At 46.6% G+C, this 27966-nt stretch overlaps 1 protein-coding gene across 1 annotated transcript in view; it reads left to right on the plus strand.

Moving 5' to 3' along the window:
* The window catches only part of TM9SF4 (transmembrane 9 superfamily member 4), a 49282-nt gene extending 22239 nt beyond the window's left edge, over positions 1 to 27043 (plus strand). Inside the window, exons 4-18 of the mRNA XM_063093385.1 lie at positions 3897 to 4065; positions 4167 to 4296; positions 5394 to 5517; positions 6884 to 7002; positions 7104 to 7215; positions 8557 to 8627; positions 12541 to 12673; positions 13635 to 13716; positions 13813 to 13888; positions 17206 to 17289; positions 18977 to 19152; positions 19669 to 19732; positions 20898 to 21017; positions 22049 to 22138; positions 25079 to 27043. Of these exons, the coding sequence (XP_062949455.1) occupies positions 3897 to 4065; positions 4167 to 4296; positions 5394 to 5517; positions 6884 to 7002; positions 7104 to 7215; positions 8557 to 8627; positions 12541 to 12673; positions 13635 to 13716; positions 13813 to 13888; positions 17206 to 17289; positions 18977 to 19152; positions 19669 to 19732; positions 20898 to 21017; positions 22049 to 22138; positions 25079 to 25228 (1700 nt within the window). The 3' untranslated portion in view covers positions 25229 to 27043. The remainder of the gene's footprint in view (positions 1 to 3896; positions 4066 to 4166; positions 4297 to 5393; positions 5518 to 6883; positions 7003 to 7103; positions 7216 to 8556; positions 8628 to 12540; positions 12674 to 13634; positions 13717 to 13812; positions 13889 to 17205; positions 17290 to 18976; positions 19153 to 19668; positions 19733 to 20897; positions 21018 to 22048; positions 22139 to 25078) is intronic.
* The last annotated feature ends 923 nt before the right edge of the window (positions 27044 to 27966 follow it).

Here is a 27966-nt window from a genome sequence, read left to right on the forward strand (position 1 = left end):
CTATAGTTCTTGCTAAGCTGTGCAAGACTCACCTCAAATAATATGTGAAGCACCCAGTGCAGTGTCTGGCACAAGTGTTCCATGAATAGTAGCCATTTTATTCTAATTTAAATAATTCTCAGGGCTGGCTCGTGGCTCACTTGGGAGAGTGTGGTGCTGGTGGTACCAAGGCCGTGGGTTCAGATCCCTGTATAGGGATGGCTGGTTGGCTCACTTGGGAGAGCGTGGTGCTGACAGCACCAAGTCAGGGGTTGGGATCCCCTTGCTAGTCATTTTTTTTTTTTTTTTTTTTTAAGGGTAAATAAATAATTCTCTATTTGGCAGAATTTTAAGCTTAAAGGAAAAGACATTTGTAGGCAACTATTCAGGACACAGTTATTAGTTCTTCCTCTGTGGCTGTCTCTATGTTATGGAAGTATGCTGTCCCAGACCTCAAGGAACTTAAGAGACTTTCCTCTTCTCTTATACCTTAGGAAGGAGAGGTGAGAACTGGTTCCTGAGCAGGCCCCTGAAAGGACTGCCTTGTCTGTCAGGACTTTTCATAGCTCTGATGTTTCCAGAACCCCTAGCTGAAAAGTGTGTCTACTGCCAGGTTTTGGGGGTCCTGGACCAGCTGGAGGCAGGCCTTGGAGACAGTTTAACCAAAAGCATGCAGCACCATATCCCCTAAATGCCACTTGGGCCTAAGTCTTGCCTTGTGGTATTAAACAGAGACTGGTCTGGCTTGGGCTGGCTCCCACCAACTGTCTTGCCTTGTGGTATTGAACAGAGATTGGTCAGGGCTTGGGCTGGCTTCCATCAACTGTCTGGGTCCCTCCACCTGCCTCCCACTAGCCTTCTTTCCCCTCCACACCATGCCATGCTCCTGACACCTGGCCTCTGCCTGGGAAGCCTGACCCACTTGGTCCTCCAGGGTCCTCATACCAGGCTCCTCACGGCTGCTCCTCCCTTTCCCTGAGAGCTGGTGTAGATTCGTTGGCAGCCCAAGGCTCTGCAGTTGGGCACAACTCAGTGTCGTACTGGATGACCTTAACCTCTCTGAACCTCTGCCAAATCTTCCATGAAGCTGGGAAATTTTCCCACCTCATAGAAATGGAGACTTCTCTGTAGGAAAGTTATCCTGCAATATTGTATCTCCTTATGTCTTTGTGTAGTGCCTCCCTCCAGTGCCTAGAGGCTCTTTGAGCAGAAGGATCATGTCTTACATTCCTCTCTCTTCTCAGCTTCTAGCCCAGTGCCTGATACCCAGTAGGCATTCGGTAAATGTTAGTGTCCTACCTAAGTGGAGCAAAAACATCCTTGATTGAATACTTGTTGTAAGCCTTTTACTCTACATTATCATCATCATCACCACCACCATTAATACTTACAGGGCTCTTTCTGTGAGCTGAGCAATGCTCTGAGCATTTCTGTGCTTTAATTTGTTTAATTCTCACAACAGCCCCATGAAGTAGATTGTCTTACTATCCCCTATAGTAGATAAGGAAAATGAGGCACAAGGAGGTAAAGTCACTTGCTCCAGGTCACTCAGTAAGTGGTGGGACCCCAGGAGCTCTGGCTGCAGAGCCCGTGCCCTCAAGCACCACACGCTATACACTGTCTTACCTGATTCTTTTTTTTTTTTTTTTTTTTTTAAAGATGACCGGTAAGGGGATCTTAACCCTTGACTTGGTGTTGTCAGCACCACGCTCAGCCAGCGAGCTAACCGGCCATCCCTATATGGGATCCGAACCCGGGGCCTTGGTGTTCTCAACACCGCACTCTCCCGTAGTGAGCCACGGGCCGGCCCTATCTTACCTGATTCTTATAGCACCTCTGAAGCTGAGTGTGATTGCCCTCATTTCATAGTGGAGGGCACAGCAGCTTCAAAGATTTGAAAGGCTTGCTCAAGATCACATGGCCAGGAGGTGGAGAAATTGAGATTTTTAACCCAGACTTTTGACTCTAAAGCCAGAGTTCTTTCTGTCATCCCACGCTACTTTCTCCAGAAAGACTCATTTGGGATGTCTGAGGGCTGTGCTCATGATTGTCACCTTGATGGAGATTCCCATCACATTGTACGGTTGATGTTACTGTGGCAGATGTGCTGGAGTACAACCTCAGCCTCTCTTAGAAGGTCCACATTAATAGCTTGTTACTCATTGTTAAGAGGAATACTTCCATATTAGAAATGAGCCATTCCAGACCAGTATGTCCTCTTTCTTGGTTTAAATTTAATTTCTGAATATCAAGAAGTGATACCACCTTACCTGGGCTACAGCCCTGTTCTTCTCTCTGTAGTTCTCCCTCTCCTCAAGCAGTTCCTGGTTGACCTGAAAAGCAGTAGGACGTAGTTAAGGAAAGAGCCCAGGGGTTTAGTACTACCACAACCCCACACCTTCATACGATCATGGGCCAGTCACTGTCCCTCTCTGGTCCCAGATTTGTCATCTGTAAAATGCCATTTCAGCAGAGGCCCATGCTTATTGGTATCCTTGCTCTCCATTGGCCAGTATATCCCTGGGTTTTGCAGGCTCACCTGATGCCAGGCTTCTAAAATGGGGTCGATCTGGGTGGCTGCTACTTTGCACAGCTGGGTGTTGCCTCCTATCGTGGTGCAGCATGTGGCTCTGCCACTTGTCATCTATATACCAGCAACTCACAGCTTCCATCCCTGCCCTGACCTCTCCTCTGATCCTTAAATCTTGGTATCTCTATGCCTACTTGACATAGCCAAACTGAAAACGCCTTCCATCTAAATGTGCTATTCTTCCTGTTTTCCCACCTAGAACCTAGTTGTAGAAACACGCCCACTTCTCACTCATCCCTTGTATCCAGTCAGTACCAAGTCCCCTAGATTTCACTTCCACAGTGGTTCCCAGATCTGTGTGCTCTTCTTCACCCTCAGCACACCCTCTATTCCAGCCACCGTCATCAGTCACTTGCACGGCTGCTGTTACTCCCAGCCGCTTCCTTGCATCCTGTGTTTTTTCACAAAACAGCCAGAGTGCTCTTTCTGTAACCAGAATTAGGTAACATCTTCCTCCACTCATTGGCTTTTGTTGCTTTCTAGGTAAAGATCAAGCTATGTGTGGCCCACGGGCCCCTGAGGTCCAGCTGTAGTGTAGACACTAGAATAGGAAACAGTGTCTACCCTTAAAGAGCTCATAGTCAGGTAGGGGAACCAGAAATGTAAATATATCAACACATTGTGCCTCTAGAGTAACATCATTGACATATAAAAAGGTGCAGAGATGATGCTGATGATAGAAACTGTATTTGTTGCTTGCCTGCTCTATGCCTGTACTTTACTTGGATTAACTCCTTTATTTCTCACTGTAACTCTGTGAGGTGGGTACTATTTTTTATCCCATTTTACAGATGAGGAAATTGAGGCTCAATGAGGTTAAGTAACTTACCAAGACTGCTATGCTTGTAAGTGGCAGAGGCAGATTGCAATAGCAGAGGCCTGGAGTCAGAGCCCTCTCTCCTTGCTACAGATACTGCTTCCAAACAGGGGCAAATCAGAGAGGGGGTGACAACCTGTGATGAAAAAGTCAGGAAGGGCTTCTGGAGAGAGCAAAATGGAAGCTGATCTTGAAGCCAGGAACATAGGGCAGAGACTGGCACCCCAGGCACAGGAAGCGACCTGAGGCCTAGAGGCATGGAGGGCTGTGGTATGTGTGATGAATTCTGGAGGCGCTGGAGCACAAAGGGTGAGGAGAGGGTGACAGATGAGAAGTTAGCTGGGCATGCCGGGCATGGACAGATGGGGAAGAGCATTGACTGCTAGGCTGGGGCACTGCTGAAGTCCTAAGACATCCATCTTTGCCCTGCACTCCTGCATCTCTGTGAGTTGCTGACCTCAGCAACCTCAGGGCTGAAGCTCTGAGCACGATCTGTCTCTCTTATGGCAGGAGAGGTGCTGAGAGGGGACCGGATTGTCAACACCCCTTTCCAGGTTCTCATGAACAGTGAGAAGAAGTGTGAAGTTCTGTGCAGCCAGTCGAACAAGCCAGTGACCCTGACCATGCAGGAGAGCCGGCTCGTGGCTGAGAGGATCACAGAAGATTACTACGTCCACCTGTAAGTTGTCCTCTGCTCCCTGCTGGCCTCCAGTTCACATAGGGGAGGGCACTGATGGGAGAGATGGGCCAGAGGGACTGAGCGGGGCCTTGGGTTTCCAGTATTGCTGACAACCTGCCTGTGGCCACCCGGCTGGAGCTCTACTCCAACCGAGACAGCGATGACAAGAAGAAGGAGAAAGATGTGCAATTTGAACATGGCTACCGGCTCGGCTTCACAGACGTCAACAAGGTAGAGTGTCTTTGGCATGCTCACATGGCTGGGAAACCATGTCTCACTAGTTACGAGCACTTGCAGCTACAGAGAAGGGAAAGCATTCAGCTCTAGGCTCATAAGAGAGAAGATGGGGATCAGTCATGGCTGGTTTCTCCAGTGCCCCTAGGCATGATGGTCTGTCAGAAGGCTGAGGGCTCTGGTAGATGCTGCAACAAAGTGAAGGCACTGTCCCTAAAACTTTTATAAGATTAAAACCAAAAAAACAAAATCCGGAACTTCATTTGCATGTAGGAGAGAGGGCTGCTTAGTGGTCAAGAATGTGTAGGCTCCCTGGGTTTGAATCCTATTTCCACTATACCGTTTGTCTGAGTGACCTTGAGCTTGCATTTCCTTATATGTAAAATGTATGTAATAACGGTTCCCACCCTCTAGGGTTGTTAAACAAAGTAAATCATATAGTCTCTGTGAGGACTTTATAGCACAGAGAATAATCACTATGATTCTCTTTACTTATCTTTCTAATTTTCTAAACTGAACACATTACTTATGAAGTAAAAGACAAAAACATTTTTTTTGAGGCCCAACCCCTATCCTCAAAGGGCTTCTGTCTTAATTGGGAAGAGAACTGACAGTGTAAGACCCTCGATCTTAAGTCCCAATTGCCTTCCACTGACCGTCAATGCCAGGGGAGTTCAGGGGGAGGTCATTGGGCATTCGGGTTTTCATGGAGGAGGTGAGCCTTGGAAAGCAGGTAGGCTTGAGCTGAGTAGAGCTGGAGATGGCATTCTAGTTGGAGTGAACAGAGATGCAGGGTAGGGGCTGTTCATGGGGTGGGAAGGCCAGGTGAACTAATGTGTCTTAGAAGGTGATGACAGCCAGGTATATATATTAGGGTCAGATGATAGGAATTGGGCTTTTATCTAGTAAGCCCCAGAGAGCCCTTGGGGGTTTCCTAGCAGGAGAGTGATTTGATTAGAGCAGTGTTTTTGGAAGGTTGGTACAGCCAGGCATGCTGAATGAGGGGAGGGACCTAATACCTGAGTGGTCCCCTGAGTGATTTTCTCATTGTTTTTTGGCTACTAGCTGTTTTGTTCTCTGTTGCTCCATGTTAGATCTACCTGCACAATCACCTCTCGTTCATCCTTTACTACCACCGGGAGGACATGGAAGAGGATCAGGAGCACACGTACCGTGTCGTCCGCTTCGAGGTGATTCCCCAGAGCATCAGGCTGGAGGGTGAGTGGGGAGGTGTGACCAGAGGGGCAGGGCTGGATGGGCCTGGGCTCCCATACACAGGGTCTTCTCACACTTCTCTCTCCTGAACTGGCTGATGGGCCCAGGTATGACATTCAGGCCCAGCCAAGGTAGAGTCAGTTACTGTATTCCCATTAGAGAAGGTCGGGGGCGAGGGGAGAGTTGACATCTGCTGTGTCGTGGTCTGGGCACATTACTAGTTTACCCCTTCCCAAGAACCCCAGGAGGTATGTGGTGGTTACAGATGAGGAACCAGAGGCTCAGAGAGGTTAGTGACTTGGCCAGGACCAAACAGCAAGTTGGGGTTTTGTTGGGCATCTTCACAAGAACCAGCCCGCTCACCCTGGGTTGAAGAAAAAGGGGCAAGGGTACCAACAAAGCTGTTGGGCAGCAGGTTTCTTTGTTTTTCTCCCTCTGTGTGAGTGGTTGGCATCGACTGAAATTTGCCCAGGGTCACCAGTTGTTGGGAGTTTGAGAGCCCCACCCAGTCCTGATGGGCCTCAGAGGACTTGGTCCAGCTTCACCTCACCTGTTGGCCCACGTCACAGCAGAGTGCTCTTCAGTTTAGCAGCAGGCCTTTTGTCTGCAGTGGTGATTTTCTGACTTTTTTTAAAGCTGTAGAACCTAGTTTTCCAACAAAATCATACACAGAGTCTCACATTAAGCATAAATCTTGTACTTTAAGAGCACCATCTTGCTTGTCCTTCTGTAGCATCGTGAGCAGTTTTACATTTTGTGTGTGATTATTCTGATGTCATCTGCTCCCCCACTGGCCCTTTGAAGACAGAGTCTTTCGCCTTTTCTCTCCATTTTATCTCCAGCACCCAGCATAGCACCTGGCATGTAGTTGGTGCTTATTGTATGTTTGTTGGTGAAATGAATGAATGGATGACAGAATCAACAAGTGAGTAAATGAGTGGAGAAAGCATCTGAGTGTTTGAATTACTAAAGTGTTGGGACTTTGGAGATAGACTGAGTGAATGAGTAAACATGATAGAATGAATCACTGTTTCATGTGCTGAATAGGACTGATGGAATGAGTAAGAAAATGTTCGAATTGAGTAAAAGAAGATTGATTGACTAAAGGAGGGACTCGAAGCCCGACCCCTCACTCCCTCCCCCGCTACCATGCACATGCCTCTCTGTAGCCCCTCAGGCCCATTGGAAGGTCAGGGCTCTGAGGAATATAATTTTAAAAAACCATTGTTACCCGCTATTCTCCCAACCTCCACTCTGACCCTGGTGGCCAGGCTCCCAGCAGCAGGCAGTTTTGAAGGCACCCCCTAAACAGCCCATGGGTAGTGGCACCAGCCACCACAGGAACAGACTGAGTCTCTGTCTCTCACAGACCTCAAAGTAGATGAGAAGAGTTCATGCACCCTCCCTGAGGGTACCAGCTCCTCGCCCCAAGAAATTGACCCCACCAAGGAGAATCAGCTGTACTTCACCTACTCTGTACACTGGGAGGTGAGAAGCGGGGAGCTCACAGGCAGGGGAGGAGGGTCTGGTCTGGGCCAGGATTCTGTAGCAGGAGGCCTGACTCTTAAGTGCTTCCTCTCACCTGCCAGGAAAGTGACATCAAATGGGCCTCTCGCTGGGACACTTACCTGACCATGAGTGACGTGCAGATCCACTGGTTTTCTATCATTAACTCCGTTGTGGTGGTTTTCTTCCTGTCAGGTGAGAGGTCTGTGGGTTGAAGGGTGGAGAGGACAAGAGGTGGGGGTGGAGGGACTGAGGCTTCACATCACTTATGGGGGGCTTCCAGGGTGAGTGTCAAAAACAAACATCAGCGCTCTGTGCCAGGCACCAGGTGAATGTAGGTGAACAAGATTCAGTCTCTACTCTGGAGAGCTCACTAGGGGAAGACAGATATATCTGTTCATGCACGCATTTGTTGATTCACTCAGCAGGACCTTGTTGTTGCTCGTTTGGTGCCAGGCACTGTGCCAGTTGCTGGGCATATAGTGTTGAGCAAGCCCAACACAGTCTTTGCCCTCACAGAGTCTGTGTTCTAGTGGTGGGAGAGAAACAAAAAAGCAAATAAGTAGTGGAGTTCCAGTTAGCAACAAGTGCTGTGGAGCACATAACCAAGGCGACCAAACACACAACAATTGAGGAAAGGGTGAGGGCTGTGTTAGGGCACACCCTCTGAACGAAGAGGAGCAGCCACTGTTCAGCAACCCAAGAAAGACTGTTCCAGTGAGGGTCACAGCCCTGCGGTGAGACAAGCGTGGCAAGAGGGTGGTGGGCAGAGGTAGAATGACACTGATGGTTTCGGTATCAAGTGAGAAGTAAAGATAATGCTAGCTACTGTTCATTAAATATCTACCAAGGGGCCAGCTGCTGTTCTGAGCACATTACAAACATCTCAGTCCTCAAGCCCATGAGCTAAGCCTGAAAACATGAAGTGAACTCAAGGTCATACAGCCCATTCTCTTAACCACTATGCTGCTGCCTAGAGAGGTCGAGGGCACTGTGGAAGTATAAATGGGGGTGGGGGTCGTCTGAACTGTTTGGGGGTGCTGAGAGGTGAAGATGCCCAGGGTGAGCCTTAAAGCATGAATAGGAGTCAGTAGGGCAGGTGGGGCATTCCAGGCAAAGGAGTAGCCTGGGTAAAGGCAGGATGTGAGAGAGAGAGGTGAAGCTGCGAACTGATGACTAAGCGATAAATGACCAGAGTGGGAGTGACAGGTGAGCCTCGGAGAGATGAGGCTGGAGAGGTTGGTAGTACCAAGCTGTGGAGGAGTTGGGATGCTCTTCTCTCTGAAATAAAAAGCAATGTCCTATGGCTGTCCTCACCCATCCCACAGCCCTTTCTTTCCCCTGCCTGGGGAGTGACCCTCAGTACACCCCTCCCTGTACAGCCGGCAGACTGCCCAGAAGAGGACCTAAGGTGGCTGCATGGCCAGGAAGCCATTCATGCTGGCATCACAGTGAACTCCAAGCCTAGGAGGCCATAGAGCACAGGAGACTGCTGGCAGTGCTGAGCAGTCCTCCTCCCCACCCCATCTGTTTCAGGCATCCTGAGCATGATTATCATTCGGACCCTCCGGAAGGACATCGCCAACTATAACAAGGAGGATGACATTGTACGAGGTCTTGGCTGGGGAGGGATGGACTTGGAGAGGTGGGGCAGTCTAAGCCGTAGGGCTCAGGGCCTATCAGGCCAGGAAGGGGGGAGGGGTTGTGGGTGTGTGTGTGTGTGTGTGCGCGCGTGCGCGCGCGATTATGGAAAAGGAGAAAAAAAATCTTTAATCACCTAAAGTGATGGGGATGGGCTTTCTAATTTTTTTTTTTTATAACATAAGATTTGCCATTTTAAGTATTTTTTAAACATACAATTCAATGGAATTAATTACAAAGCTGTGTGACCACCAGAACTTGTATTTCCAGAACTTTTTCATCATCCTAAACATTGACTCTGTATCTGTTAGGCAGTAACTTCCCATTATTCCTTCTCCCCAGTTTCTGGTAACCTCTGATCTACTTCTGTCTCTGAATTTTTATTTTCTTATTTTCTTAATTGACCCACGGTAATTGTATATATTTATGGAGTACAGTGGGATAGTTGGGTACATTTATACAGTGTGCAATGATCGTATCAGAGTAATTGGCATATCCATTGCATCAAACATTTGTCATCTCTTTGTGTTGGGAACATTCAGAATCCTCTCAGCTAGCTACTTGAAGTTATACAGTAATTTGTTATTGACTATAGTCTCCCTATATCGCTGTAGAACACTAGATCTTATTCCTTTTCTCTCTCTATGATTTTGTATCCATTGACCACCCTCTCCCCATCTTCCCCTCCCACCTTCCCTTACCAGTCTCTAGTAACCACTATTCTACTCTCTGTTTCTATGAGATCAACTTTTTTAGCTTCCATATACTAAAATATGTGGTATTTCTCTTTCTGTGCCTGACTTATTTCACTTAATATAATTTTCTCTGAGCTCATACATGTTTCTATGAATGGCAGAATTTCATTCTTTTTTCTGGCTGAGTAGTTTTATGTTGTGTATATATACCACATTTTCCTTATCCAATCATCCATCGATGGACATTTAGGTTGGTTCCATATCTTGGCTATTGTGAATAGAGCCACAATAAACATGGGAGTGAAGGTGTCGTACAACATGTTGATTTTCTTTCCTTTAGTTACATACCCAGTAGTGGGATTGGTGGATTGTTTAGTAGTTCTATTTGTAGTTGTTTGAGAAACCTCCATACTGTTATCCATAATTGCTGTACTAATTTACATTCCCACCAACAATGTATAAGAGTTCCCCTCGCCAGCACTTATTTTCTGTCTTTTTGATAATAGCCATTCCAAGTGGGGTGAGATGATATCTCATTGTGGTTTCGATTTGCATTTCCCTTATGATCAGTGATGTTGAGCATTTTTTCATATACCTTTTGGCCATTTGTATGAAATCCTTTGAGAAATGTCTAATTTGGCCATTTTTTATTTCATTATTTTAAGACTTACCTGTTTATTGTATTGATTGAAACATAATTGACTGTTCATATCTGTGGGGTACAGCATTGAATATCAGTACCTGTATGCAATATGTGATGCTCAAGTCAGGATAATTAATATGTTCAACATTATACAACATAATCCTTTTTTGTGGCCCTTTACCAATTTCTTGCTACCCCCCTCATTCATTTGCCCATTTTTTAATCGAATTATTTGTTTTCTTACTATTGAATTGTTTTGAGTTCCTTGTATATTCTAAATATTAATCCCTTGTCAGATGAATAGTTTACAAATATTTTTTCTCATTCTGCAGATTCTCTTCACTTTGCCGATTGCTTCTTTGCTGTGCAAAAGCTTTTTAATTTGATATAATCCCATTTGTTTATTTTTGTTTTCATCAGCTGTGCTTTTGAGGTCTTTCTTATAAAGTCTTTGCCCAGTCCTATGTCCTGAAGCGTTTTCTTTGTGTTTTTTTCTAGTAATATAATAGTTTCGGGTCTTATATTTAAGTCTTTAATCCATTTTGAGTTGATTTTGGTATATGGTGAGAGATAGGGGTCTAGTTTTATTCTTCTACATATGGATCTCCAGTTTTCCCAGCACCATGTGTTAAAGAGACTGTTCTTTCCCCAGTGTATGTTCTTGGCTCCTTTATTGAAAATCATTTGGCTGTCGGAACATGGATTTATTTCTGGGTTTTTTGTCTGTTCTGTTGGTCTTTGTGTCTGTTTTTGTGCCAGTACCATGTTGTTTTGATTACTATCACTTTGTAGTATATTTCAAATTCAGAGAGTGTGATGCCCCCTGTTTTGTTCTCTTTGCTCAAGGTTGCTATGGCTATTCAGGGTCCTTTGTTGTTCCATATAAATTTTTGGATTGTTTTTTCTTTCTGTGAGATATATCATTGGTAGTTTGAGGATTGCATTGAATTTGTAGGTTGCTTTGGGTAGTAGGTTTTCTAATTTCAAAGCATAAAAGCAGTGGAAGAAATCACAGAAAGAGAACTTGATTGGTTTGACATTAAAATTTTTTAAAGTATTCTCAACTTCCTTTTTTTTTTTTTTTTTTTTTTTTTTTTTTGCAGCTGGTCAGTATGGGGAACCAAATCCTTGACCTTGGTGTTATAACCAACTGAGCTAACCAGCCAGCCCCATAAAATCTTTTAAACTATTGTACATGTCAGGTATATAAACAAAACGGAAAAGTGAAGTGACACAACAGTATTTGCAACAAGCTTGAAAAAAAAAGTGATACTATCAGAAGAATTCATATAAAATCTTTTTTTAAATGAGAATCTCTAATGTAATAATGAACAAAGTTTACAGACAAGGAACTGCATATGGCCAATAAACATATGAAAAACTGTTTTTACCCTCAGGGATAACCCCCCAAAATGCTGATTCAAACAATCATGAGAAGACAGTTTTGAACCATCAAATTAGCACAGATTTTTTTTTTTCTTTTTTTAACTAGTACTACTTGTTGGCATGGTGAACATGAGACAAGCATAACACTCATGGAAGTGTAAAATAGGAACTTTTCTGAAAAGTAATTGGCAGTACCTATCAAAAACTGTAATGCAGGTAACTTGCTTTGACAAAGTAATTCTAGAATTTTCCTAGGGTGAGAATAAAAAACACAGGCAAAAATTTGGTCTAGAAATATGTATTGCAACTTTATTTGTAACTGAAATAAACTGGATGTAGTTTAATATCCCCGTAACTGGGTTGTGTATTATGGTATACATCTCTATACTGAAAAATTATACAGACATTTTTTAAATAGTAATTTCAAAGAGTATTTATTGACATGAGGAAATGCTCACGATCAAACATCAACTGAAAATAAAATACACAGTACAATCCCAATTTCATTGTTTAAAACTTACACATATGTACACACACACATATACATAAAAGACTAAATGAAAAATATTAAAGCAGTGGTATCATTAGGGTATAAATCATTTTTTTATGCCTTTCTATATTTTTAAATTTAAAAATTTTTTTCTATAATAAACATTTATTACTTTTTGTTCATTTGAATTCCATGTTATATACAAAATTTTTTTAAACTTTTTTTTTATTATGCAAATAAGAGTACATATAACTTCGGATCCCGGCACCAGCCAGCCACCAAAAAAAAAAAAAAAAAAAAGTACACATTACTTTTTTAATCAGAGGGAAAAAAAAATTGCTTCTAAATCTCAACACCCAAGAACTATCACAATTAACATTTTGGTGTGTTGATATTATTTTTGCATTGCACTAGGTTTGTGGAATTGGTGAGGAGATTTTCCTCTTTCGCAGCTACAAGCATCATGTTTGCGGCCTCCTTTTCTCATCTGACAGTTCTCTCAGAAGCACGCTCTTATATCACTTACATTCCTGTGTCAAAGCAGAGCTGGTTGACACCTGAGGGACCCTCAGCCAGGGTCAGGGGGTCAGGTCCCTGGGGGTAGTCCCTGCGGGAGCTGCCTCCATCCTCAATAACCAGTCTCACTCTCTGGCCTTTTGCTGCAGGAAGATACCATGGAAGAGTCTGGGTGGAAGCTGGTGCACGGTGACGTCTTCAGGCCACCCCAGTACCCCATGATCCTTAGCTCCCTGCTGGGCTCAGGCATTCAGCTCTTCTGTATGATCCTCATCGTCATCTGTAAGTGGGCCTAGTGGGGCTGGGTGTGGGGGCCTGATTCTGAGGCATGGCTGCCTCTTCCATGTGTCACAAGAAGAGAAGCAGGGGCTTTCCTCCCTGGAGAAGGAGGCCAAGCACTCAGCATGACATGAGCATGCCAGTGTCTCTAGGCCAGATAGCCATTCTTCCCGTCAGCAGCCTAGGCCCCAGGAATAGTGATTCTCCTCACTGCTTTCCAGCACCATTTACAGCCTACCACGTCCACTCTGTCAGTGAAGCCACATATCAGCACTGTAAGGTTGGCCCTCCTTTGCAGTCAGAAGTTCTAAGTGACTTACCCAAAGTCAGTACCAGGAATAGGACTGGAATCAGGTTTTTCTCTTTAACAAAAAAAAAAAAAGAACAAAACAACCCGCTAATGTATAGGGGATCTTCAAAAAGTTCGTGGAAAGATTGATATTCTTTTAATTCTATTTCTCCATGAACTTTTTGAAATACTCTTGTAATAGTTATAAACAGCTCTGGCGTCAGTGTGCCTAAATTTGTATCTCACTCAGCCTCATGCCTTGAAGCTTTGTATCCTTGGCCAGGCCACTTAACCTCTGTGAGCCTCAGTTTCCTTGTCTAAGAAATGGGGAAACTAATCTCCACCCCACAGCATTGGTAAGATGAATTCAGTGAGCTGGCACTCATAATACTCTCAAGCTCATTGCCTGGCTCATTGTAAGTGCTCCGTGGACTGGAAGCTGCCATTAAGCTTCGGCCAGCCCAGGCCCAGCAGCTACCGCACAACTGTGAACCACAATTAAAACCCAGGCTTCTCCTGTAGTAGGGGAGGGATGATCCTGTCAAGAAGACCAAAGGAGAAGGGAGCCTCATTTAGCCTTATCTGCCCAGAGTACTGTCAGCCTGCCTGAGGTGGGGGCTGGGGGCTGGCGATCAGCCACTCTGACTTTCTCTGCCCCTTCTTCCCCCTCCACAGTTGTGGCCATGCTTGGGATGCTGTCTCCTTCCAGCCGGGGAGCTCTCATGACCACAGCCTGCTTCCTCTTCATGTTCATGGGGTAGGTGTGTCTCAGTGGGCTCTCCTGGGGGCTGGCACAAGCCTCCACTCCAGCTAACAGGTCCCCTTAGTGTAGATCCCTGCCATTTTTCCACAGGGTGTTTGGTGGATTTTCTGCCGGCCGTCTATATCGCACTCTAAAAGGCCATCGGTGGAAGAAAGGAGCCTTCTGTGTAAGTGTCCTAAACCTCCTTCCAGTGTCTGGGGGTGGGGACTGAGAAACTGTTTCCTGGGCTCCTCAGGAGGAGCAGAGAAGGCCTTGGTGGGGATTACGCCAGAGGCTGAGCAGAAGTATGATATAGCAGGAGGAGCACGGACCCAGGGACCGGGGGTACTGGGCTCTGACTCACAGCCTCGCAGCAGGACCTGTTAGGGCCTCAGTTGTCCCATCTGTAAAATGCAGGGTTTGAATTTAGGTGATTTTTTAGCCCACGTTATCCAATGGCTCAAGCAAAAGAAGAATTAGGGGATTCAGAGCAATAGGATTTAGGTCAGCAGGGTTGTTGGGAAAATACCCTGCCCCACAGAGTAGAGAGTTGCCTGCCAGAGCAGAAAAGGGCAGCCCAAGTTACCATCAACCTGTCTTCCAGACTTTGGTGCCTTCATTCATCGTCAGTGAGGACAGCTTCTGTTCTGGTGTTGAGGAGAAGTTTTTTTTTGTTGTTGTTTTTTTGAGTTGGAAAAGGGCAGAGAATTTTTTTAATAGCCTTTTAGATAATTGTGGATATTTTTCTTTGATACCACACCAAAATTCAATAAGATAGTTTCTTAAATGTTAGTTACAATGTGAAATTTGAAATCATATCAATAAATTTACTTTGTTGCATTAAATACATTGGTCTATCTTGCACTTTAAATAGACACTCTACCCATGCATGATTTTGTAGCATCACCACTGATCTCATCAGAATAGTTCCTAAGTATTGGAAGTTATTCAGATTACAATGACAGATATGAGTTTTCCAAAATTTTAATTTTCATTTGAAAGCTGAAACTTTCATCTTTGGCAACAAGAAAATGCCTGCAGAACACTCAAGTCCAAATAAACATATTCGTCTATCACTCCTTATTTCAAGTAAGAAATAGTGTTGCATAAAAAAGGCAGATAGTTCAGTTCACAACTCAAACAACTACCAAGTGCTGTTCTTCGGGGAAGCCCTCGTACTTGGGGATACAGCAGAAATGCTTTACGTGCACTTCCTATTGTATCACACAGGAATTTTTTTTTTTTTTAGTGGAGGTAAGGAGAGATCTTGGAAGCAGAAAAAATCATAGAAACCAGAGAAGGGGGCTGGCCGGTTAGCTCAGTTGGCTGGAGCATGGTGCTGATAACACCAAGGTCCAGGGTTCGATCCCTGTACTGGCCAGCTGCCAAAAAACAAAAACAAAAGAAACAGTAGAAGGTCTAGGAGTTGCCCTGAGCCCCTTCTCCCAAAGCAAGTGAGTCCTTAGAGGAACAGGAAAACCTTTTGGTGCCTAAACTCAAACAAGCCTCTATTCCTAGCATTCCGAAACCATTCTCACAGCTGTCAAAAGCTCAAGGGGAACTCAGGCTGTCAGCTCTGGCTGCCATGCCTCTGGCACGTAGTGAACCCTGAGTAAAGAAGAGCTGTGATGGTGATCATTCTGGAAGGATCAAAGAAAGCTTCCTGAATTCTTGATGATTCAAGCATTTTCCTCAGGCCACTGTATGCCAAGAGCCAGGAATCTAGAGAGTAGTAAAACCCACCACTCCACTCCCCTGGTGAGGTTCTTTCCTAGTGAGGTCTCCCACTCAATACCCTCCAGGATCTCTGTCGACAGGTCCTGCACCTAACCCAGTCTCTTTTCCCCAAAACCACCCCTTGCATCTGGTGGCCCCATCATTCACCCAGGCCCCCAAACCAGAAACTTGGGTGGCTTTCTTTCCTCCACCCCCACCCTGGGGCCTTGCCTCTTCTCAGACATCAAGTGTCCAGGGTTTTCTGGCCTAATGTTCCATGAATTCCCTCTCATCTCTCCATCTCCAAGGCCCTGGCCCAGGTTCAGGCATCTTTACCTCTCACTTGGACTGTCCTGGCCCTCTATGGTCTCCCTGCAATATTCTGACTCTGGCCTGTGCAGTAATACAAAGGAAGGGAGAAGTGACATTTGAGCTGGGCCTTGAAGAGGAGAATTTCAGATGGAAGGAAGCAGCTAACACAGGGACCTCAGGTTCACCTAGATCCCAGTCCTAGCTCTGTTCTTTCTTTGTTAATAACCTTGAACAGTCTTCAGTTTCCCCATCTGTCCAATGGGGATAGTTGCATCTACCATCCAGGGTTATTGTATGGATGGAAAGAAACTGTGCATGTTAGGTCCTTAATACAGCATTAGCACTCAGGAATTAGATACCCTGAGGTATTGACCTGTGTAAAGGCCCACGGACAGGAACATGCAGGAGCAGGTTGTCAGGTGTAGGGGGTGATGGGCCAAAGATGAAACTGGCAGCAGAGGTTGAGCACCAAATTGTGGAGGGCCTTGGTCATTGTAGTCAGTTACCTTCCTGAACGCTCAGGCACAGCAGTCTCTGCCTGGTGGCCATAGCATGTCAAGAACGAGGCTCTGTTGTAAGCCCGGGCTTCAGCTCCCTGTGCCTGAACCCCAGCCCAGGAGATTCTGACTGAATAGAACACACTGCAGCAGGTCAAGAGCATGGGCTCTGGAGTCAAACCGCCTGGCTTTGAACCTCTGCTCCACCCTTAAGAGACTATGTGAAGTTGTGGGAAGTGGTTATTTAACATTGCTGGGCCTCAGTGTCCTCATCTTTTTTTTTTTTTATTTTTTTTATTTTGTCAATATACATTGTGGCTGATTATTGCTCCCCATCACCAAAACCTCCCTCCCTTCTCCCTCCCCCCCTCCCCCCCAACAATGTCCTTTCTGTTTGCTTGTCGTATCAACTTCAAGTAATTGTGGTTGTTATATCTTCTTCCCCCCCTAGTGTCCTCATCTTTAAAAGGGATAATGTTATTCCTTCCCTTCCAGACCTGTAGTGAGGATTAGGTGAGATATGTATGTAGAGCCCATCATCTGCCCATCCTTAAGATTCAATTCAAGCTTAACCATCATTCTAGGTAGTTTGAGTTGGGGTCTAGACATGTTTTGTAAAAGTTTTATTTGTTCACTTGTTCAACAGATATTTATTGAGTAACTACTATGTTCCAAGTGATGGGAGTACATCAGAGAACAAGAGGGACACACTTCACCCAAGGAGCTCATAGTCTGTTGGGGATAGGGATCAGATAGCAAAAATCTGTTAATTACAAACCGGAATGAGAGGAAGGAAGGGGCTGTTCCCAGGATTTAGGCCTACCTATCTGGGGGTCAGGAAATGCTTGCTGGAAGGACTGATACTTGAGCTGAATCTGAAGGACAAGGAGAGGTTGAAAACTTTAGGTCTGGGAGCCCCACTGGGACAGTTGGGAGCTCTCTGGATGCAGCTCCCCAACCTGGCCCCTCTTGCTCGCAGACGGCAACACTGTACCCTGGTGTGGTTTTTGGCATCTGTTTCGTGTTGAATTGCTTCATCTGGGGAAAGCACTCATCAGGAGCGGTAAGTGCCCTCTTCCCTCTCCTCTTAACCCCTGCCCAGCAAGGGAGGGCCAGCTGTGCTCAGCCCCACTCCCAAAGGTCACTTCCTGCTGTTCTCTTCCCTTTTCTGAGTCCCCCAAGTTCTGTTCCCAGTCCCGAGGGCTGGCTGGGGTTTCCCCAGCCCTGCCCATCATCTGCTCATGTCCTGGCCCCGGCCTTCTTGTGGACACTTTTATACAGCTAGCCAAAGCTCACTTCTCTAAAGGGAGGTTTCCACAGTCCAGGGGCCAACTGGGGGGTTTCCCTTTGTCTCAACCAAGTAGAGCTGCCTGGTGTGAGTATATTAGGTCAGTATCCCAAAACAGGGCTGTCCTCAGCATCCCTGTCCCTCAGCACCAGCTCCTGCAGGTGGAGGTAGAGAGGGCAGAATGAGGAGGAGGTTGTCCTAGCCTTAGAGTGGAGATCCCACCAGCCCCACTTCATTGTGTTGCCTGCAGCTCCCCGGGACTCATCAAGTAGGATTTTGAGTTCAGTTGGGGGTAGCAGAGATGGGGTCTTGATCAATTAGCAGTGCTGCAGTAGAGGTGAGGCAGGCATTTGCCACTCCAGCCTTAGCAGGCCGAGCTGCCTGCTGTCTACCTGCAGGTGCCCATTAAAGATCCTTGGATGAGGCTTGAATCCAGGCAACAGGAGGACTGGGTTCTTCCCCAGCAGCTTAGGAAGCCACCCTCAGAAAATAAAGTCATGCTCTTCCTCTCACTTCCTCTTTTTTTAATACCTGTGTTCCTTCTCTTTCAACATTTTCCTCCCAGCTATAAACACCCGTTGTCGAAATTTTGAAAAGTACAGAGACGTTAAAGAAGAAATTAAAAATAACCCATAATTTAACCACCAAAAGATAAATACTATGTAGATCTTGAATATGTTTTTTTCAGTGTTTTTATATTTTTATAGATATATTTACATGGAATTTATCAGATAATAGCAAACATATGGTGCTTACTTCGTAATTAGTACTGTGTTAAGTGCTTTATGTGTATTCTTTTTTTACTTTTTGCATGATTATAAAAACTTAATAACTGTACAGAAGAGGATAAAGAAGAAAATGAAAAATCAGTTCTAATCCCCAATATCCCATCTGAAAAGTACTGTTAACTTTTTGGTATAGGCCTTTCCAGACACACATACATATAAATACTTGCATTTTTGTTAAAATGGAGACCTTCTATACATATGATTTAATAACCTACCTTTTTCACTTAATGGTATATTGTGGTGTTTTATTTTAACAAAATGGGAACATCTAGTGCAGTTTTGCTTTTCCTTTTTTTCTTCACTTAATGTCTCACAGGTAATTTCCTTTCATTCTGGCCTCTTCCTCTCCCCATCATATTCTCTGTCCCTTCCTTCCCTGTTCCTCCCCCACTTCCTCCCTAGATGACAAGCTCCTGGGGGATGCCAAAGTTCCTTCTTCACTGGGAGACCAAATCGCCCCCATCTGCACTCTGCTTTTCCTCTGGGGCTGGGGTCAGTCCCCAGAGATTGTGACTAAGGGAGGGTGGGGTGTCTGCAGGACCTTCCCCACTACAGTGGCCCTGCTGTGCATGTGGCCTCTCCTTCCCTGGAGCCTAGAAGGTCTCCTTCCCCGTGCACAGCCCCCATCCAGGGCATCAGGGCCTTGTAGGGGCTTCATGGCATTGTGTCCACAGGTGCCCTTTCCCACCATGGTGGCTCTGCTGTGCATGTGGTTCGGGATCTCCCTGCCCCTCGTCTACCTGGGCTACTACTTCGGCTTCCGAAAGCAGCCATATGACAACCCTGTACGCACCAACCAGATCCCCAGGCAGATCCCCGAACAGCGGTGGTACATGAACCGATTTGTGGGGTGAGTCCTTCCAGCAGGGCAAGAGCAGAGGGCTTCTGGAGTGGGAAAGGCCAGTATTTCCCTGGCTATCTCCTTAGGGGGACATGGGAGAGGGTACCCTCCCCCTAAGGGTGCTGTGACCAGTGTTCCTGCGGCTCCAGTCAGCTCTAGTAGACTTTGTGGAAGCTTAGCTTCACTCCAAGATAAAGAGGACCAGCTTGTAGCCAGACTTGGTATCTACATAGGAACCAGGCCAGGGAAGGGGGAAAGGGAAGGGTGTGGTGAGACAGGTTAAGAGCGTCATTTGGACCTCAGGCGAGTGACCCCACCTCCTTGTACCTCAGTTTCCCATCTATAAAATGGGAAGAATGATGCCCACCCAGCCTACCTCTCAAGAGATTATAATGGTACAAAAGCATGCGGGAACAATCAGAATCACCACACCCATGCAAGTACTCTGTGTTGGCATGGTGGGGAGCTTGGGGTTCCTGATGGCCTGGATCTCCTCGCAGTGTTAACCCTCCTGTTCTGCTGCAGCATCCTCATGGCTGGGATCCTGCCCTTCGGCGCCATGTTCATTGAGCTTTTCTTCATCTTCAGTGTGAGTACTGCTGCTCTCCACCCCTCCACACACATGGCCTTCACCCATGCTACCCTGGTCTCTCCCCTGCACTTGGGTGCCTTGCCTCTTACTGCTTGTCAGGGCACTTAACCTCTTGCAGCACCATTCTTCACCCTGCAGTCTGGTAACAGTCCAGCCTCTCAGGGCAGCTTTGAAAGTGAAATGAGATATGCCATATGTGCAGGGTCTAGTGTGTGGAAAGGGCTCAGTAGATGGAAGCTGCGCCAATAATACTGCAATTGCTCACCACCGTGATCAGTAGCATTGCTGCATCTGCTTTAATTTCTGGGTCCCTACACACCTACCTGTGTACGTTACTCAAAACTCCCAGGAAAGTCAGGGGAATTATCCCTAATTGTCAGGATCTTTGTAAGCTGGAATGAGATGATGTCTGTAAAAGGTGCTTAGCAATCAGGAAATGCTATTGTTGTGGTGATGATTACTCCTGCCCAGCACTGCCAAGATGAAAGATGGCAGGAGGGCTCTTCAGAGCCATGGAAGTCTGGCTGACCTAGCTTGATGCCCAGCACAGCTGGTGCCTTGTGCTAAGTTAGTGCTGGACAAGCATTTGCTATTCCAGATTAGCAGTCCAGCCCATCCCTGCTGAGACCATCTCACCCACCCAGGCCTGCGTAGGAAAAGGGTCAGAGGATGGGTTGGCTGCCCATGTGCCTCTCTCAGGGAGGCCCCCTCTATTCTGTCTGTGTCATCCTGGGCCAGTCACCAGCCTCCCTGATCCTTGACTTCCTCAGCTATAAAAGAGGCCAAGCTTTCATGCTCACAGGTGGAGATGTGTATAAAGCATGTAGCACAGTGTCTGGCACGTAGTAAGCTGCCCCTAAGTGGTGGTGGCTGCTGTGAATTTTGATTGGGATGGGAATTGTTATTTTCCACAAGCTGCCAATTCAGGCTGGGGCCCGTCCAGAGCAGGGTCAACCTCACCCCAGCCCTTCCCTAAGAACAGCCTGGCTCACCCCCTGCTCTAGGGAGGAGAGGCTAGTCAGAACCACATGCCAGGCCCACAGGCCCTGATGGAGTCGGGGTGGTGTCTCCATCCCTGCCCTGGTGGCAGGTAGAATGCCAGGGGGATGGGGCAGCTGGGTGGAGGTAGGCCAGCTGAAGGCCCACTGTGGTGTGCCCACAGGCAATCTGGGAGAATCAGTTCTATTACCTCTTTGGCTTCCTGTTCCTCGTTTTCATCATCCTGGTGGTGTCCTGTTCACAAATCAGCATCGTCATGGTATACTTCCAGCTGTGCGCAGAGGTGAGGGGAATGGGGCCAGGAGGTGGGGGATGGAGGGAGTTGGAGCCAGCACTGAACAGGTCAATGAGGCTGTATGAAGAGGCTTGGTCTAGGTGTCCCATTTGGTTCCCCCTCTTCTGGCCACGAGGTCTCAGTCCAATCCATCACTTTGCCCCTCCAGGCCTCTGTTTATTCAGCTCTACACTGGGGTTAATGATGCCACCTCATAGAACAGTTGTGTGGGGAAGTCACCACAGCTTGACAGTAGATTTGTCACTACCAAGGCCACTCCAGTAGCAGTCTCTCCAATAGCCCGATGCAGATTGGGTGACCTGTCCTCCCTCTGGGGACTCATTATTGGCAGAGTAGGTAGATCAAGGGCTGTGGGATAAACAGCCTGGGCCAGAATCTTGGCTGTTCCGGTAGCCACTCTGGACCCTGAACAGGTGGCTTGACCTCTGTGCCTCCCGTTTTGCTCAGTGTGACAGGGATAGTAGTAGGCCCTAACTTGGAGGGCTGCTACAGCAGTCAGTGAGCTGGTTCCTATATGGTGCCTGGCACATGGTAAGCATTTGTTCAAGAAATGTTCATTGTTATTACTTTTCTTTTTCATTATTGTTTTTAAAAATTGAGGTATTATTTATTTATTTATTTATTTATTTATTTATTTATTTATTTATTAATTATTTATTTTGTCTTTTTCGTGACCGGCACTCAGCCAGTGAGTGCACCGGCCAGTCCTATATAGGATCCGAACCCGCAGTGGGAGCGTCACTGTGCTCCCAGCGCCGCACTCTCCCGAGTGCGCCATGGGCTCGGCCCGAGGTATAATTTATAAACAGTAAAGTTCACCCTTTTTAGTGTACAATTTTGTAGTTTTTAGAAATGCATGCCGTTGTGTAACCACCGTCACAGTCAAGCTGTAAAACATTTCTGTCACCCCAGATGTTACTGTTCTTACCTAGTCTTTAGCCCCTTAGGCAGTCATGAGATTTGGCAGGAAGAGGTTCTGGCTAGAGACAGCACTGACCCTTTCTCTGTTTCCTCCTCAGGATTACCGCTGGTGGTGGAGGAATTTCTTAGTCTCTGGGGGATCTGCATTCTACGTGCTGGTCTATGCCATCTTTTATTTTGTTAACAAGGTACTACCCTTCTTGAGGGGATCCCCTTACTCCTCTTAGGGTAGGATCATCGGAGGAGGATGCTGGGAGAAAAACCCAAGTGTCTGAATCTTACTTTTCTACCCAGAATGGGGAGGATCAGAGTCATCTAGAATTGTTTCTACTCTAGAACATGCACCTTTTTAAGAAAGACTTTATGGTCTATATGTTTGGGAGATGAAAGTCTTTAGGAGAAATGACAGAGTTATTGTGTAAAACCTGTGGTACAGCCAAAGCAGCAGTTAAAGGCAATCTGCCACCTGCAGTGCTTTTAATAGGAAATGAGAGAAACTGATAACACAGTATTCACCTCGAGAAACTAGAAAAAAGAACAATAGCATGAAAGAATAGAAGAAAGGAATTAATAAAGATAAAAGCAGAAAATGCTGAAATAGCCTTTAGAACCTAATTTAGGACCTCGGGCATCCTGTCTCTGACAGCTTCCTCCTCTTGTTCACTCAAGTACTGTTTGGTCCTGCAGAGTAAGGAGAGGATGGGCAAGGGCTTTGCCCACATCTCGGGGGCCTCCTTGCTGTGTGAGTCCCCATAGGAAGAGTGTGGGCTAATAACAAAAGGGAGCCTGGCTTACCTGACCAGGGCAAACTCACAGAGCTCATTGTCCCCAAAGAGTGCACAAGAAAGAATACAAATAGATCACCACAACAGTTTTCATAGATTCATGCATAACATGTAAACCAGGTGGAGCAGTGAGAGAAGTTTGGGGGAACTCTAGTGGGTCCCTCACCTGCAAGACTAACACTGAAGACTTGATATCACCTGGTGTACTTTAGGTCTCCAAAGCCCCAAAGCAAACAGTCCTCTGCTTACAACCGGGGTATATTTGCAAAATGAAATTGTAGGTCAGTTGGTTGATGTTCAGAATGCCCTTTCCCAAAAATATCAGGTTAGAAAGGACTTTAAGGATCATTTAAGTACAGTGCTCTACCCCTGCTTCCAGTCTGGTGACAGTGCCCCTCTTCAACAATCCTAACAGATGATCATCTAGCTCAGAGGTCAGCAAACGGCAGCCCATGGGCCAGCAGGCCTATTTCTGTGAATAAAATTGTATCGGAACACAGCATTGCTCATTCATTTACATATCAACCATGGCTGTTTTCACACTACCATGGCAGAGTTAAGTAGTTGCAACAGAGACCATATGGCCTGCAAAACCTAAGGTATTTATAATCTGGCCTTTTAAGAAAGTTTGCTGACCCCTGCTCTAGCACATCCAGTGACAGAAAAGACCCTCCCTCCTGATACTCCCATTCTCTTTCTGGACAGCTCCTGTCATTATCAAGGTCTTCCTTGATTCATACTGCAATCTTCCTCCCTATGACTTCCATCTTCAGACCTTCATCTTATTCCTGAGGTCTTCCAAAAAAAAAATCTAATTTATAGCCCTTATCAATCAGAACTCTTGTGTGTTGCATGACCAAAACCCAGTTCAGACTAGCTTAAGCAAAAAGAATTTATTGGCTGCTGATATAACTAGAAAATTTAAGAAATTTGGGCATGGTTAGATCCAGGGTCTCGAAAGATATCTTCAATCTACAGGCAGGATCTTTCCACAAAGTAGAAAGTTGACCAGAGGCAGCCCTAGTCTCCTCTTTTCAGTTTTGCAGCCCTAGAGCTGAAAGAATGTCTTTTCTGTACCATTGGATATCAGTCCCAGGGATGACTCTCACTGGTCCTGCCCAGGTTACATGCCCATTGCTCACTGTTTACCAGGTCCAATGGGATAGCATATTCTGATTGACTAGCTTAGGTTTTATACTAGGATTGATGGCCCCAACAGGACCACAAAGTAGTATGTTCCTCAAAACGCCTGGAAGAGGGAAGACAGGAAACAGTGCTGGACAAACAAAAATTAGAGATCACACCACAGCCTCCTGTCCTTCCTTCTGTCCCAATCTTCCTCTTCTCCAGGGCTCTAAAAACCTCTGGCCCCAGTGCTTTGTCTATAAAAGGAGGACCTTGGCCTGCCGGAGCTGTAAGGGCCTTTCTAGCTCTGCCTTTTTACCTCCTCCCTTTCCTGTTTTCACCACTGTTTTACCACTGCCCTGCCCCTCCTCTCTCCCTGCATTCCATCTCTAGCCACAAGGATCCTTATAAGGAGAGACGGGGCAGTGGGGAAGGGGGCGTGTGTTGAGCCTGAAAAGGTGGCCTTCACCCCTTAGGCTTAGGAGAGGGTCTCAAACAGTGACCTGTATTTTTACTCTCTTTTTTTCTTTACTGTTTTCTTCTGGGCCTCTGGCATTTTGTGACCATGTGTCTGCCCATGAGTCCTGTAACAGGTCCCACTCAGGCCCTGGTACACTGGGCATAACTTGATGCCAAAGTTCCAGATCAACTGCATTTGTTTCAGCAAACACCACAACAACCCAGATCCCTAGCATCTCTTCCCAGGCCTCTAAACTACCCCAGTTAGAGGAGTCTAAAATGCTTCAAGATAAAAATCATCGTGCGATGTTAACAAAAGTGACAAGCATTCTCAGGAGGAAAGAAATGTAAGCTGAGGCAGGCCAATGGTGGCTCTCTTAAGCTAGGAGCCTTGGACACCCCTCTCTCTCTGCCTCTCACCCCCCTCCCTGACTGCTGCTGCAGCCATCGAGGAGTGTTTCTGTACTGCTCTGGGGACTGTAGGACCAGGAAGTAGTGGCAAAGCTGTGGGCATTCCTGCCTCCAGCATTGTGGCCCCAGCCCGAGGTCATGAGCATGCTGTAACAGGCCCTGGTAAAGGGGAAGGCTAGCTATGGCTGTGAGGCTGCCTGCCCCTGCTGCTCACCTGCAGCAAGCCTCTTCCCCTTGCCAGGCCTCCGTTTCACCAGACGGTCAGTGGGAGGGTGGCGGCCTTAGTGTGCCATGGCAGACAGCCACTAAGTGTCCACGCCTCTCTTCTCTCTTTGCTTGCTGCCTCAGCTGGACATTGTCGAGTTCATCCCGTCTCTCCTCTACTTTGGCTATACAGCCCTTATGGTCCTGTCCTTCTGGCTGCTCACGGGCACCATTGGCTTCTATGCAGCCTACATGTTTGTCCGCAAGATCTATGCCGCTGTGAAGATAGACTGATGGGGTGGCCTATGGCCAGGCCACTCGTCCTTGGACAGGAAGCCACCCTGCAAAGAGAACTGCAGGCATGTGAAATAAAACCCCTCCTGCTCGTTTGGAATGTAATTCCTGGCACAGTGTTCCTGGATCCTGGGCTGCATAGGGGGCGGGAGGGCCTGTAGATAAATCTTGCATTTTTCTTCATCTTATTCCAGTTCTGTGGGGATGAGTTTTTTGTAGGTTGTTTTTCTTCAGTGTTAAAGTTCCCTCCAGCAGGAACTCTCTGACCTGTTTATTCAGGTTTATTTTGGGTTGGGTTTTTTTTTTTTCTCTTAGTTTTTTTTAACAAATGGATCCAGGGTGGATAAATCCACCAAGATACTGGGTTTTGGTCACTGTCTCCACCTCAGTTCCTCAGGGCTGTTGGCCACCCCATGATTAACTGGAAGAGGAAACACCAAGGCTTCAGTGAGGTTTCCAAGGCACTCTCTGCCCGCCCTCACCACTGATGCCACATCAAAGCACAGCTCCAGCCTGGACAGCACCTTCAGTGCCAACCAACCTCTGCCCGCCCCTCGCCCTCCCTCTTCTCTCCTCCCAAGGCTGCCCAAGGCAGGGCTTTCAGCCAGGCCTCTGGGTCATCCTCTCACCAGGAGCAAGCCCAAGTCTTGGTTGCTACAAGGAAATCCCGTGGAAGTACTGGGGGCCAGGTTCCCCAGGACAGCAGAAATCACCCCCATTCAGAGCAGCCAGAGTTTGCTGGACCAACAATGAGAAGTAGGAGAAGAGACTTGCAGTGAACTGTTTTTGTGCCAAGAAAACCTGGACCTGGGGCCACATATTTCCAGAGCCAAGCATCCATGTGTCTGTGTCTGGGAAGGAATGGCTAAGGCTGCTAGGGTCCTCACCCCTCTGGATTGCTCCCCAGCCCTTTCCTTAGGGGGTTTCTGCTCTTTCCAAAGTGTGCTGCTGGCACACCCTCTCCTCCCACTTCCCGGGCAGAACACAGAGGCTCAGAGACCTCAGATCCCCTTGTTCGGGTGACTGGGCAGAGGCATTCTCTCCCTGATGTCCCCTAGCTTCAGTGTTCATACTCAGTTCTTTTAGCCAGACCCATCCCCTCCATGTCCCGCCTGAGTTCTTGCCTTCTGTTTGAGACCCGCAGAAAACTGCTTGTGAGAAGGAAGATGGAAGGTAAGTTATGTCGTTCCTTCCCCAATTCCCAGGAATAAGCAAGAAGCCCAGTCTTTGCAAGTTAGAAGGGGCTCACATGGCTGGCCTGGCTCCTCCGCAAACCCCCACTCTTCCCAACCCCTTCCCACCCCATGCATGTCACAAACACTTGCTCTTAAATTGCAAGAGACCAAATCCACCCTGGGATTAAGGTTCAAGTAACAGCCACTCACCCTTACTTCAGCCCCGTTGGGACTCCCACCACAAAACACAGCTCAGGATGCTGGGTAAGCTAGGAACCCCCACACCCCACCCCAGATTCTCCTGGCAGCCCTACCAGCTCCAGTGAAACCAGTGAATTTCTCAATCTTGCCTCATGGTGACTTTGCAGCTCCAAGTGGCATCCACCAAGAATCAGAATGAAGAAAAGGAAACCCAAGCAGTACAGAATGATATTGGAGTCTTTGGTTTATTCAAATATTGGATTTTTTTTTCCCCCTAAGAGATTCTCTTTTTGGGGAGAGTGGGGAAATGGACTCCTCATAAAGGGTTCAAACATCGTCAATTTTTCTGACTTTTTAAATCATCATCATCATTTTTAATTTAAAAAAAATGCCTGTATGCCTTTTTGGTCATTGTAAATAAATATGCCATTGTCCTGTTGTTTATGTCTCAAATCTCATGTAAGTGTTGGAGGTCCGAGGTGAGATAGCTTCCCCAAATTGGCTGAGTTGAGTGGTATCCTTCGAAGCTCAGTCTCTTGTCAGGCTTTCTAGGGCTCAGGTTACTGCTGTTTCCTGCTTGGAACAAGTCCATAGTCTCTCCTGTCTGCTCAGCCCATCCTTACCAAATTGCAAGCATTTGCCCTTCTGATCCCACAAGCAGGAAATGGCAATCAAGTGTGAGCTTTGGTGGCAGTGAGACCTGGTTTTGGATTCCTGCTCCAGTATTTTATTGCCAACTCACTTCACCCTCTCTGTCACGTAGGACTCCTTCAATTACAAGCAACAGAAATGTAGGTCTAACTTGCTTAAGTCCCAAAGGAAACTGTCATCAAGGACAGTGTTGGTTTCGTTCAGGTCTGGCTGGATCCAGGGGTTCAAAAGATGGCCTAAGTACTCTTCTCCTTTCTCCGCTATGCTTCTCTCTGGCCTCATTTTGTCACATTGTCAACTGTCATCTTCCCTATGGGGGAGGCAGGGAGAGCAGGTACAGATTACTCTAGGTTTACATTATCCAGTTTGGCATGCCCAGAGGGGGACAAAGGCATCTCCCTCTTTATTTCAATATATTCAATATATGTTTATTCAATACAGATAAATCCCAGAAAAGGTCTCTGATTGGTCTAGCTTGGATTGCTGCTTGCACTGATCACTGTATCCAGGGTCATAGAGTTAGTACTACAGGCCACATTCCCTGAGGATACTGGATACTGTGAATTTCAGCCCCACCAGAATCACTTGGAATGGGTGATGAGGAAAGAACAATTTCCCACAGTAGAGGATGCAAAACAAACAAAAACAACAGTTGCCTTTTATACCGCCCACCTCCAACCCCAGACCTCAGGTTCCTCATCTGCAGTGAGA

The sequence above is a fragment of the Cynocephalus volans genome, chromosome 1 (assembly GCF_027409185.1).
Source record: "Cynocephalus volans isolate mCynVol1 chromosome 1, mCynVol1.pri, whole genome shotgun sequence".
Lineage (NCBI taxonomy): Eukaryota > Metazoa > Chordata > Mammalia > Dermoptera > Cynocephalidae > Cynocephalus > Cynocephalus volans.